Here is a 13,895-nt window from a genome sequence, read left to right as displayed (position 1 = left end):
TAGTTTTGGCGCTACATTATTTTCTTTTTGTCTGTTTACACTTATCCACTGGTATGTTGGCTGCCTATTTACACTATATATACACTTAGATTTGTTTAGCGCAATATATTATTTTTAAATTTTTTATATAATGAACAAATCACACTAGCCTTCTCTGCTCCAGTGATACGGTCTTGTGCCGCCAAACCTAAATGGCTATTTATTAGAGGTCAGACAGGAATACTTAAAGTCTGGTACATGTACCGCTAATGAAACTCAGGGTCTGAAAAAACATGCTGATACAGTATAGAAGCAGATATTTCCACAGGCTGTATGTATGAAGCTACATCCTGATTGCTGCAGACTAGGCAGGCGAGTAAAAGACAAAGTAACACTTATAATAAAGGTTACACTTAAAAACAAAAAAGTCAGTGACAGGGATACAGAATCATCCAAAGTTTATTATATCACCCTACTGTTGGGTATATAAAAGAAATGGCTATAAACAGATCACCGAGGCAAAAACAAAAACCCACTGCCATCGGGAGCAGCAGTGTTTTAGCTGAAAAAATGCTTGATGTGTCTAAATGCACATATAAGCTAGGCACATTCAGTGCTTGAGCATTTAATACAGTAGACAGAATAAATTATTATGACCAATGAAATCCCAAGTGCGTGACGCACCTAAATGCGTTACATGTGTTTTCAAGTGGCAAACGTTTTTTAACCACTGCCCAGGAGGAATAACATCCAGTGTGCATGAGATTGCCTTTATATTTTTAAATAAGCAAAACTTCAAATTAGAATTCTGTGAAAAACAAATTGTAGTAACTGCAGCTTTATATTTTGGATGAACACTGGATTCCTGCATTCGGATACAAAATAAAGCATGCATTTAGTACAACTGGAACCATTGCATAAACTAATGGAGAGTAAAAGTGATTTGTTTACTGGTGCAAACATTAGATCAGTTGGGAAAGTTTGTCAGCCATTATTTCTAGGCACAGAGACCCTTCTTTTTCATACCTTTATGGAATTTCCAGTGTGTAAAAGCTTCTTTAAAACGGAACCTGAAAGCACAAAAAAAGTTGGAAAATCATTTAAAAATGTGTTAACAAAAGCAGTGATATTTGAAGTATTTCTTTTCTAAACCACGATTGAAACATCCTAGCAAACTAGTAGTTGGGAATAGTGTGTCAAAATACAAAAACGCTGGACCTTTGCAAGGGCCAATTCACACCGCATGCAGTCCACAGCCTTTTTTTTCTGCATCAAAAACACATGGAAATTAGATTATATGGTTTTCAATGGCATAGTTCACACCATTGCCTGCAGTTCCAGTGTGTTCCGCTGTCTCCCCCTCCTCATTGGCTGAGACGGCAGCTGGGCGCCATTGGCTTCCGCTACTGTCAAAGTCAGTTAGCCAATGAGGAGGGGGGAGGCGGGTTAAGCTGTAGCTTCGTGTCTGAATGGACACACAAAGCAGCGGCTTGGCTGTGGGGGCACTTGGCAGGATGGAGGGGCCGGTAGTGACCACGAGGGCCCGAGAGGAGGAGGATCTGGGCTGCTCTGTGCAAAACGACTGCACAGAGTAGGCAAGTATAACACGTTTGTTTTTTTTGTTTGGAAAATTAGACTTTAGTATCATTTTAACTTAAAAAGCACAGCATTTCAAAATGTAGTCCGAGCCATCAAAGGACTGGGTGTATTTAAAACATTCACACCTCAGATGAGACTATATTAAAGAATCACTAGACACAATGGAAAGCTTGGCTGTAAGCAGATGGCAGAGCTGGCATACTGTACAATCTTTTTTTTCCCCTTTTTTTTTTTTTTTTTTTTAACAGATTTTGTTTAAAAAAAAAAAAAAGATACAAAAAAAAATAATAAATATGCACGGAGTAGTAAACCACATTTTCCATTCTGATGAATAATTTCAGTGGAGTGTAAAATGAAATCTTAATAGTTTAAACAATATTACTACATTTTAACCAGCTCGATAGATTACAGTAGCTCATAAATCTGTGCAATACCTCAAAGGGAGCTAACCTAATGTTGATGCCCTCTATCATCTCTGGGGATGGGGATCAATATTTTTGCTAATCAACATGACACACCTTCATGCTTTTCTATTACTTACATAAGGAGGCCCTGCCTCTACTCACACTGATTTTTTATTTATTTTTTGCTGTAAATCCTGGCTGTCACATACTGCCATATCACTGGAGGCCTTCTGGGGGAAAAGTTGATATTAACTACTTGCCGACTGTCTACCGCAGACGTACCTGTATGTCGGTCCGCACCCCCCCCCACCCACCTCATTGCGGTACAGAGAGGCAGATCGGGGATCGGCCTATGCAAACAAGGCAGATCCCTGTTCTGACAGGAGACAACACTGATATCTGCTGTTTCTATCGATCTGGAACAGCGATCCCTGTGTTGTCCCAGTAAGCCCATTCCCCACAAAGTTCGGACACACCAAAGGAACATAGTTAACCCCTTGATCACCCCCCCTTCCCTGCCAGTGTCATGTATACATTGATCAGTGCATTTTTTTAGCACTGATCACTGTATTGATGTCACTGGCCCCCAAAAAGGGTCAGATTTGTCCGCCGCAATGTCGCATACCATTACCAGTAAAAACAAAAAAAAAGTCCATAAATATATCCCCTATTTTGTAGACGCTATAACTTTTGCACAACACGATCAATATACGCTTATTGCGATTTTTATTACCAAAAATATCTAGCAGAATACATATTGGCCTAAACTGATGAATATATTTGTTTTTTTTTTTATTTTTTTTTTGATAGGTATTAAAGCAAAAAAGTAAAAAATATATTTTTTTGTTTATAGTTAAAAAAATAAATTAATCGTAGAGGTGATGAAATTCCAACAAATAGAGCTTTCTTTTGGTGGTAAAAGACATAAATTCTGCTTGGGTACAACGCTGCACGACCGCGCAATTGTCAGTTAAAGAGACACCGTGTCGTATCGCAAAACATGTCCAGGTCATTAAGGCGGGGTTACTCCTTCCAGGGCTGATATGTTCACCGTATTCAGGGTGTGACATGTTACTAAAGTAGCAACCCTGCACCAAACTGAACCATCATTGTGACAGCGTTTGGGGGATCATCTCCCTGCACCCACTGTCCCAATTTTAAAACTGTATGGCTGTGCCAGGCTCCACCCACACAGCTGCATAATTCCTTCATTCATTCAAGTCCTGTCTGCCATCACAGCACATGGCTCATAGTTCACAATAAAATGTGGGGCGCTGGTGAGTGCTCACATAGTTCATTGGTCCTTCTTGCAGTTCAGCAACTGTCTGTCCATATGGGAGGTACTAGCAGACAGCTATACTGAGAGTCTGCAGGAGCCTGATATTTCACCCGCGATCAGCTTATCATAGGTAAAAAAAATTCAAGCTGCAGTGTAAATTTTTTTTTTTTAAAAATGCAAATTTTTTTACCTACAAAATGAAGTGCATGAGGCAAACTTATTCATTAGAACAGAGAATGATTCCAGTATCTAAACATATCAAATGTCTGTTCAGATGAAAAAACACTGGGCAAGAGCTTCAATGTTTTTTTTCAAATGATAATGAAAAAACAAGCACAGGAAGGAAGAAGCTTTCAAGAAGTCAGTACAGATGCTTCAGTCTTCCCACCAACACAACTCCATTTCCCCTGACCTTCCATTTCCAGCCATTATGCACAGATATATTCCTGCAAACTCAGCAAGTAGCTGAAAAACACGCAGGTTACACTATCATTAACACTATCTTTTTTTTAAATCTAAAATATGTTTCAAAATGACAGTAAAAGATTTAAAGATTTAACCACTTGCTTACTGGGCACTTTAACCCCCCTCCTGTCCAATTTTCAGCTTTCAGCACTCTCACTCTTTGAGCGACAATTGCGCGGTCATACAACACTGTACCCAAATGAAATTTTTATTTTTTTCACACAAATAAAGCTTTCTTTTGGTAGTATTTCATCACTGCTGCGGTTTTTATTTTTTGTTAATTTAAAAAAAAAAAAAAAAAAAAATATACAAACACATTTTGTTATAAAATTTTGTAAACTGGTAATTTTTCGTCTTCATTAATGTACACTGATGAGGCTGCACTGATGAGCACCGATACACAGAGGTGCCATTGAAGGGCATTGATAGGTGGCACTGAGAAGTGGCACTAATAGATAGCACTGATGGGTGGCAGTGATGGGCACTGATGGGTGGCAGTGATGTGCACTGATGGGTGGCACCACTGGTGGCACCGATTTGTGGCACTGTGGGCACTGGCAGGTGGCACTGGAAGGCAGTACTAGTGGGCACAGATGAGGTACCTGTGTCTCTTCCTCTTCGGGACCAATGTGCCTTGCACAGAAACCGGTGATCGGCTTTTTTTTCTCCTCACGCTGTCAGCAAGAGGAGAAAAAAAAAAACAGATTACTGAGCTTCTGTTTACATCATGTGATCAGCTGTCATTGGCCACACGATCGTTTTTAATAAAAAAAAAACTTCATTTTCAGAACCCGAAAAATTATCGTGTGTACGCGGCATTAGAAATAGCTTTGTAACCCTTTCCAGACTGATATATGTCAATTACTTTATTTTATTTTTCATGTGTTCTTTTTCGTTAGATCATGGCATAATGTGTTGCTTTTTGAGATCTTTTAGCGTGTTTCACTTTGTCAGACAGATTCTGAGCAAGCGATTTCTCGATTCAACAGGTCTGGCAGTAATATGGTTTGGATGTATTCACCTTTACAAAAAATGTGGTAATCACAGTTCATTTATGATTCAGCAAGGGTGGGGGGCAGGCAATTGCTTTTTTAAATAGGCCCAGGAATTTTGCAAGACCAAAAGTATTAAAGGAATGTCCCACAGCAACACCGGAGTCCGACGTGGCAGACTGCCGACTTAGAAACCCGCCTGCCGTATTTCTACTCCCAGGATGTTCACGGCATGTATGGCGAGAACTTTTGTCTCTTCTGCTGAGCTGCACAGCCTCTTGTGCCTACTTGGTGGTTTATGTAATCCAACGTTGTGGCTCGTCGTCATGTTTACAATAAAAAGGGAAAGATAAACTGTCCTCAGGTCCAGGACAATAACCCTCAGAGTGAAAGTCCCCTGCACCTGTTGCTAATGCAAGGAGAGTCACAAACTGAAAATGGTTGTCCTTCATTGCAAAGGAAACACCAATGTAAAGAAATAATTCAGGAAGTGCAAGTAAGCATTTTCGATATCTATAAATGCCACAAATTTTCACAGCTAAAGGGCCGCTCTGATGGATTTAGCAGATTTCATGCAGAACTTTGTGACTTTCACAGTGATTTAATGATTTGAGGTCCAGGCAGGTCTAACTTTCCCATTCAGTTTGCAGACTGTAAAAAGGTTAGAGTAAAACCCCTGACTTCTCTCCCACTCGAGGACCTGTATCACAACTTCCTATGCCTGAAGTTGGGATACAGCTTTAGGCATGTTCATTCTATGCTGAGGAGATGAACATGCACATTTGACGACCAAAAAGGAGGTGGAAAACAGTTTTGAAATTCTAGTTTGTAGCTGGAGGATACAACTTCCTGTACCCTGAATCCGAGATCTCCTGACACTGGATATTTATGCCAGGGACCATGAACCCGGCAGAGACAGAAAATGCAGTTTTTCACACCTTTAATGTAATAGTGAAAAAAATACAAACCAGGAACATAGTCAAAAACAGAAGCCAGGGTTAGAAACCCAAAATGGGTAATGAGATGAGCCGGAATCAGGGCACCAGAAATCAGCTTAGTCAGAAGCCAAAGATCAGGAACCAGAAGAAACGTCAGCCAGGCAAAGTCAAACAGGAACACAGCAGAGAGACACACTGGATATGTTGACCAGATGAAGGAACCGAAAGAAATGAGCAAAGCAGTTTAAATACCCAAAAGGGGATGGCTGTGGGCCGGACTAATGAGCCAGGTAATAGTAACCAGGTGAGCCATTGTGGAAACAATGAATGGCTGGTAATTATCTGACAGCTGAGCAGCCGAGCACTGAAAAGAGAGCTGCTAAAAGCCCAGCTCTGACAATTTGCAAGGGCCAGCAAGCATCCCCACAAACCCAGTGGGGGGGCACCTCTTCAATGTGAAGGGGACTTAATTTAGAGGGTCTGGAGGACCAAGACTTGTGGCAAAAGGAGAAAGAATGTCCATTTTTAATACCTCTGAGGTTCCTATCCAGATGCCTTGGCCATACCAACCACAAATTAGTTGTGTGGATGGCTCAGAAAGAGAGAACAAAGCCTTGAGAAAAGTCTCAAAGCGCCTATCCACAGAATCCCTGAAAGTGGGTAGGTCCTCAACTTATACAGTGAGAGATTAAGGGCCCTTTCACACGGGGCGGATCAGTAATGATTCGCCTCCGTGTGTCCGTAAGCTGAGCGGGGATCGCTCTGTAAAATCCCTGATGAGCCGTCGGCTGACAGGGCGGTGCCCGCACATTGTGCAGGGACCGCCCTGTCTTTTCTCCGCTCTCCCCTATGGGGGGGTTTGGATGAACACGGACCGTGTGTCCGTGTTCATCCGATCCGATGACGGAAGAAAAAATAGGATTTTCTTCCGTCCGCAAAATCGGATCTTTGCGGAGGCGGGTGATTACGGGTATCAGCAAGTGTTTATCCGATGACACCCGCAATCACATAGGGACCAATGTATGTCCCGTTTTTATCCGCAAACGAATGGATGAAAATGCGGACATACGGTCCACACATGTGAAAGGGGCCTTACTGAGGCAAGTGATAGCTGGGTCCAACTCAGGGAACCACAGATTTTTTGCAGAATTCCTCCTCCAATGCATATTGTCGTGCAAATAGCTTAGGAGGCACATGACCCTTTTCTGAATGCTCCAATCTTTGTATAAAACATTCTTGTCTAAAGCAAGAACCAGAAAAGCCTTAGTAGGTTTTTTCTAGAGCCCATGCTTGTCATTTTGGGGCCCCAAGGCACAGTACAGCCTAACCCAAGACATTTGCAGACCTCAGTTTAGGCGACACCATGGGGGAGGGACATCCTTTCACGTACAAATTGTCTGAGTCAGAGGAAGAATCTGCCCGGGTTACATCCATCTCCTCTAATTCCAACCAATGAGAAAATTCTCAGAGGGCTAGGAGGAAACTGAGGGACTGGGAGCCCTTGCTTTTTTTGTAGCCGATTTGTTAAAAAGGGCACAAGTTGGTTCCCAAGAAAGGATATTTGGGAGGAAAAATCTTGTTTGCTCAGACAAGAAAAGGCATCTTGGACAACAAAGCTCCCGAGTCAGAAGTTAGATCGACTCCTGACTGAGGGAGAGGAGGAAGAGAAGCCTCTGTGCCTTGGTCACCTTTAGGAAAAAGCACAAATTTCAAGAAGGTAGGAATAGACCAAATGTACAGGCCAATTCTGACATTTCTGTCATACGTGTAAAAATAAGCATTTTTTTGCTATTTTTTGCTAGAAACTACTGAAAATCTCCAAACGTTAACTTATTTTTTACACTGCAGGCTGCAAAACAAGCATGTAATATCAGGCTTCTACAGCCAGTCAGTTCAGCCATTTGTCCATACCTCCATATGGGTAGACAGTTACAGAAGTGTAGGAAGTGTCAATGATGAGCACTCATCAGTGTCCTCACAGTTCACCGAGAACTGCACACCATCTGCCACAGTGGCAGACAGGACTTCTAGTGCATATATTCACAGATTGCTTTTCAAATTTTGACAGCGGATGCAGGGTAAGATTCCCTGCCAGCAGCCACAATGGGGGATTGAGGTGGTGAGCAGCGCTGCTACAAGTTTTTACATGTTACACCTGCACAGCAGACAAGAAGATCTGTTTTCTGTGCTTAAAAAACTGGGGAACCTCTACAAGCTGCCAAATAAAAAGCAAAATGGTGCCCGCACATGTGCAGGAGCCATTAAAATGGCACCCACACATACGCAGTGAGAAGAACGAGGGGCAAGATCGTGGCAACCATCCCACAGGACCTCTAGTAAAATTTCACCCACTTCAGTCAGTCTATCCAATCCCACCCCAAACCCCCCCCCCCCATTTCACCAGAGTGGGGGATCTTCATGGACTGGGCTCCCCCTCAGGCAGACCTCTGCCTTAGACCTGTATAACAATCTGCAATGACACACACAGTACACACCATACCTAGTTGGATCCAATGCAGCAGCAGCTTACAGGCCAATCCCTCTCATATCTTGATTTAGAGCCCAAGTATGAATCCAGAAAGCACATATCTGGAGAACTGGCACCCTGTGTCACAGTGGCTTGGTCCAGTTGGTAACAATTGTCCTACAGAGATGCAGCCATCACCTGAGGACACTAGCAAAAAAACGTGGATCCCATTGTGGGAGTAATGGAGCAGTAAATAACCCATCTGTTATGACTAAAGACTCGTGCCCTGTATTGTACAAGACAGAAAATAGATTTTTGGTTTACATGCGTTTTAACCATGGCCAGCTGCCAAACAGAATAGGTGACACAGGCTAGATTTAGAAAAGTAGCCAGGGAAAGATGTAGGGAGGCATATGATAAAAAAGGACCCGTTTTATATTAGTTAACATGCAATTCCTTATTGTTTTAGCTTTAGTGACCAATACACGTTAATGTGTTTTTTTTTTTCTGGCAAATTTGAGAGGTTTAAAAAAAAAAGGAAAAACTACAAAGATTTGGATCAGTTTTATTTTAAAAAGTAGGACATTCCTAAATCTGAACTTGCAAATAGATGGAATTTTTGGAGGAAATATAAAATGTATTTACTGTATATTAAAGAAGAATTTCAGATATGGAAATTTTAGACACGGTTACACTGGTCCAGCTTGGCCAATGTAACGGATGCATGTACCATACCTGCCCAATCCTCCTGGAAGCAGGAAATCACTGACGTAGACACCGCTACTCTAGTGATTCCCACTCGTTTCATAGTCCTGAGCTGAGCAGTTGCCCTGCTGCAAACGGAACACTGGCGGTTCAGTTTGAATGCCTTCTATTTTCTGAACTAATGCAAAGTATTCTCCGATTGGATGGAGTGGAGTACATGATGTCACTGTCCTACCTCTCCACCTCGTCCAATCAGATAACTGGCGCTGACCATCCAACCTCTTGTTTTTAAAATGCAGCAGGGCAGCCACTCTGCACAGGAGTCCAGGGGGATCGGCCAGCTATGGTATATGCATAGTTACATTTGTCCAAGCTATGCAACTATGTATAAAATATCCACACCTGGAAAATGTGTTTCAACAACTACAAAAGAAAGAATACAATAATTGCATATTTAGATTATTAATTCAAAATACATACCTATACTATGGTACTGCCAGCGGTAGTAAATCCTTTCAGGTAGTAGTTGTAGAATTTTCTAAACAACAAAAAAATGTTTGTTATCTAAAAGCCTTATACTATATGTAAAATAAAAAAATAAAAACAGTGAGTTATCAGCAAGATAAAGTATAGCCTTAAAAACTGTTGCGCTGCTCTACACAAGAAAAAATGTGTAGATGATGAGCAAACTTGTATGAAAAACAACCTACACACTAAAGCGTCATCTCCTATTTGAGAGAAAATACAAAAGAAGAAAGTAGGTTCAACTTCTGTACTGATTTTATTACAGGTTTACTTTTATTTGAACTCTCTTTAATATACTACAGGCATCATTAAGGCTGGGTTCACACCTCTGATGGATGCGACTCACAGCAGGGGTCCAGGGAGACCCTGTTCCCCATTTCAGGGACAAATCAGGGCCAAATTTTTGCCTGAATTCGGCCCTGAGTCAGAGATGCACAGAACTCCTGTGCGAGACGCTCCGCAGCTGCAAAGGAGATATGTAAACTGGCTCCATAGAGAGCCGGTCACAATCCCCTGTCATGTGAATTGGATGTGGGGAAACCATGGGATAGGGTAGAACCTAACCAAGGCCATAAAATGTAAACACAGTGAAGTCTACAAAGAGATCTGGGATCTGGCTGTGCTGTCTAGTGGGATGGCTGGATCAAAAGACCAGCAGAACAGACTTAAAAATCAAAATAGTTTACATGGATAAGCAGCACCATAGGTATCTGCCAGCACTGCTGCTCATTCATCTGAGATAAATGTTCCTGTTTGTTAAAAAACTGTGTCTAGAAGTTCCACATATATATGGTTTGCACCTTTATATGTTTATCCTTAGCACTTAAAGTGTTTGTTAACCCACAGGATTTAATCTACATTATCCTCTCGGTTGATTCAGGTGGGGAGGAGAGAGGCAGCTCTGCCCGCTGCAGTTGTCATGCAAGAGAGGAGAGAGGCGGCGGGTTACACGAGCGCTCTGTAAACAGGTATATAGCTGAATTTTGTTTTATAAAGCACATTCGCAGGGGGACATTACATGAATCAACAGAGGATAATGTAAATTTAACCCCAATTTAAACAGCAGGAGGGGAGGGGGGCATGGACACGGAGCTGACAGGCAGGGCTGGGAGGGGGAGAGGAAGGAGAGCACAGAGGAGGCACAGGAGACACACCAGATGACGGAGGCACATAAACTAACCACGGTGTCAGGGCTCAGAAGCCACGATAAACGTAATCAGTTTACAAAGGGGAGGGCAGGATCAGCCAGGTATTTCAGGTGTTATCGGGGGCCACATTACGCAGCACAAACACTGTGCTGCATAACATGCTTTGAAGGAACGAGATATTTTTTTTTTTATTGTTTTTTTAGGTTAACACTTTATTTAAAGGAATGCATATAATACAGAGAATTTTTAAAAATTATAGTTAAATGTGAATGTAAGTTTTTCCTTTAAGTGGATCCAATTTGCAGACCTCAAGGGACAAAGATAGGTCAGAGTTTTGGAATCATTTTAATTAAGGTGCAATTAACCAAGTCCTCAATACTGCTAATCAGATCAGTGTCTGCTGTTTTGTGAACTTATCGTGTCAGCAAGAAACAAATGATTAACACTGTTTTTAGCACATAATCAATTACCCAGCTGCTGAAAAATCGATGACCAACAAAATCAATACTTTAATGCTTATACCTAAACATGGTAGTCTGCATTGTGCATTAACAGCACATGATAGGTAAGAGATAAAACCAAGCGTTAATTACAATTAAGTAGCTTTGAAATATATCATGACATTTGGTCCTGCGGACCTTACATAGAAATCGTACAATGACAGATCAGGGGATGCAAACACAATGCAGAATCAATTCTTTAAAGGTTTGAGAAGATTTTGTAAAGTTTATGGGCCAGATCCACAAATATATCCGGCGTAACTTAAATCTTCCGATTTAAGTTACACCGCCGCAAAATTTCTACCCAAGTGCCCGATCCACAAAGCACTTACCTTGAAATTTGCGGCGGTGTAACTTAAATGTGTCCGGCACAAGGCGTGCCGAATCTAATGGGGCGAGTCCCATTTAAATTAGGCGCGCTCCCGCGCCGGACGTACTGCACATGCTCCGTCGGGTAACTTACCCGACGTGCATTGCGCTAACAGACGTCGCTCCGACGTCATTTGCTTAGACGTTAACGTAAATGGCGTCCAGCGCCATTCACGGACGTCTTACGCAAACGACGCCGAGTTTAAAATTTCGACGCAGGAACGACGGCCATACTTAATAGGGCTTAGCCCTATTTTTACACGGCGTAATTCGATTTAGCGCAACGGGCCCGTCGGAACGTTCGTGGATCGTCGTAAGTGTTCATTTGCCGGCCTAGAATTGCATCCTTAAGATCCGACAGTGTAATTCAATTACACATGTCGGATCTTCTGCCTATCTATGGTAAACTGATTCTGTGGATCAGTTCCATAGATAGAAACAGGGATACGACGGCGTATCAGTAGATACGCCGGCGTATCCCTTTTGTGGATAACCCCCTATATTCCCAGCACAAGATCTATTGACTTGACAAGCCAAAACAAGTGGCAAGGCTTTAGCAGCAAAATTATCAGCCATATGAGCACATAAAAAAAAATAAAAAAAAACTTGGAGTCTCGACTAAAGAAGCCAAGCAATATTCAATAGAACCTCTGCAGGTGTCCTATACAGGGCTCAAGTCCTGCGGGAACGCATGGGAACGGAGTCCCTGCACTTTTTACACAGCAGGAACGCAGTTCCCTTTGCAGGACTAGAGCAGCCGAGCCGCCCGAGCCAATCCTTCACTAATCGGTAATGCCCAGCTCGAGTCACTCTCAGGGGCAAGCGAACCTTAGTAATCCTTTATGTTACTGGCCGCTTCCTGTATGTGGATTCATCGGGTAGTGTGCGGGTATTCCGTCACTTCCTCTATGTCGCAATGTCTCCTGGGAGCTTTTGTCATTGTTCCCAGGAGACATTGCAGAGGTCTGCCGTGAGTTATGGTGGGATTTAGCAAGACCTTGCTTAATATTCTTTCTAAATCCCATGATAACTCGTGGCAGACCTCCGCAATGTCTCCTGGGAACAATGACAAAAGCTCCCAGGAGACATTGCGGCATCGAGGAAGTGACGGAATACCCGCACACTACCCGATGAATCCATATACAGGAAGTGGCCAGTAACATAAAGGATTACTAAGCTACAGTGGATCGAAAAAAAAATAAAAAAACATAGTAACTATGCATATGAGCGTATAATTTTTTATTTTTTTTTGGTGGGGGAGTGGATCTTGGGTGGGAGTTCCCACACTTTTTTCCCCAGGACTTGACCCCTGGTCCTATACCATATGACTCTTTAGCTTAGTCAGAAAAATCTAACAAATAAATTATGGGGTAGATTTAATAAAACTAGTGCACTCAGAATCTAGTAAAGCTGTAGGTAGCCAAAGAGCTTTTATCTTCACCTTGTTCAGTTACGCTTTAGCAACAAAACCTGGAAGCGGATTGGATTCTCTGCAGGTTTGCACCAGATTTTGCACCCTCCAGTTTTAGTAAATAAATCCCAATGTGTAGAAACCTCTAAAATGACCAATCAGACTTAAAAGGAGAAGTATAGCCAAAGCTTTTTTGGCTATAATTCTTCTATGGATCACAGGAGCGCAGTTCATTTTACATTCCTATGACCTGCTGTCAGCTGACTTCACTCAGCCGGTCCAAGCATGAGAAAAGATCCTGACCAAATGGTCAAGATCCACCTACATGCCTGGGTTGGCACTTGGCTCAGCCCTCTCTGTGATCCACTGAGAGCCTGAGCTAGCCCCTCTCACCCCTCCACAGCCCAGTGCTCCAGTGAGTGCCGGAGGGGAGAGCAGAGGGGGAGAACCGCGTGATCAGCGTTGTTCGACTGCTCAGTTCTCACTGAAGAGTCGGCAGGGACAGATGCAGCATTGGATCGATGCTGCATCCACCTAGGCGAGTATATTTTTTTGTGGTTTTAAAATCCTGAACTTTTTAACATCACAAAAATCAGTTCAGAAAAATTTCTGATTTGTATGAACCAATAAACTTTAGCATTTTCCAAAATGTTGATGTGGACTATTGGTGGTACAAGGCGTCATTGTAAATGGTACAAACCAACAGGTCAGGGATTGGATTGGCATTAAAGGTTTGGGAATTTTGTAAGATGCTTGCAGTCTTCCAGCCAAAGGACCCGAGAAAGTCTAGTTGGTGGAGCAAGCCAACTGGAAATATTGCCATCTATTTTCCAAATCTGACAGAGAATGGAGGCTGTTCGTACACTCAGGGACACAGGAGAGCATCTACACGAATAACCAAAATGGATTGTAGAACATTACTGAAGTGAAGACTATAGGAGATCTAGCCACATTATTTTAAGTGTAATATGATTGTGTATTGGTATAAAGGATACCAGGATATTGTAAAGGCCAGATTGGTGGCCAATGGTGGACTAATATTCTGCTAAGCTCAGTGTTCCAGGTGCGCCATTGGTAGTTATAGCCAAAGTCCTTCCGCAATGTCTGATGGAAT

General features: G+C 42.3%; 1 protein-coding gene across 4 annotated transcripts in view; it reads right to left on the bottom strand.

Annotated features, from left to right (window-relative positions):
* The window catches only part of RALGAPA2 (Ral GTPase activating protein catalytic subunit alpha 2), a 456,753-nt gene that overhangs the window by 376,308 nt on the left and 66,550 nt on the right, over positions 1–13,895 (bottom strand). For all 4 annotated transcript variants that reach the window (XM_040351179.1, XM_040351181.1, XM_040351182.1 and 1 more), the window contains exons 4-5: positions 9,309–9,366; positions 1,006–1,049 (exon numbers count right to left, since the gene is read on the bottom strand). In XM_040351179.1, the coding sequence (XP_040207113.1) occupies positions 1,006–1,049; positions 9,309–9,366 (102 nt within the window). The remainder of the gene's footprint in view (positions 1–1,005; positions 1,050–9,308; positions 9,367–13,895) is intronic.

Source organism: Rana temporaria, chromosome 4 (assembly GCF_905171775.1).
Source record: "Rana temporaria chromosome 4, aRanTem1.1, whole genome shotgun sequence".
In the NCBI taxonomy this organism is placed as follows: Eukaryota; Metazoa; Chordata; class Amphibia; order Anura; family Ranidae; genus Rana; species Rana temporaria.
Note: the sequence above shows the minus strand (reverse complement) of the source record. Positions and strands in the feature narration are given on the sequence as shown.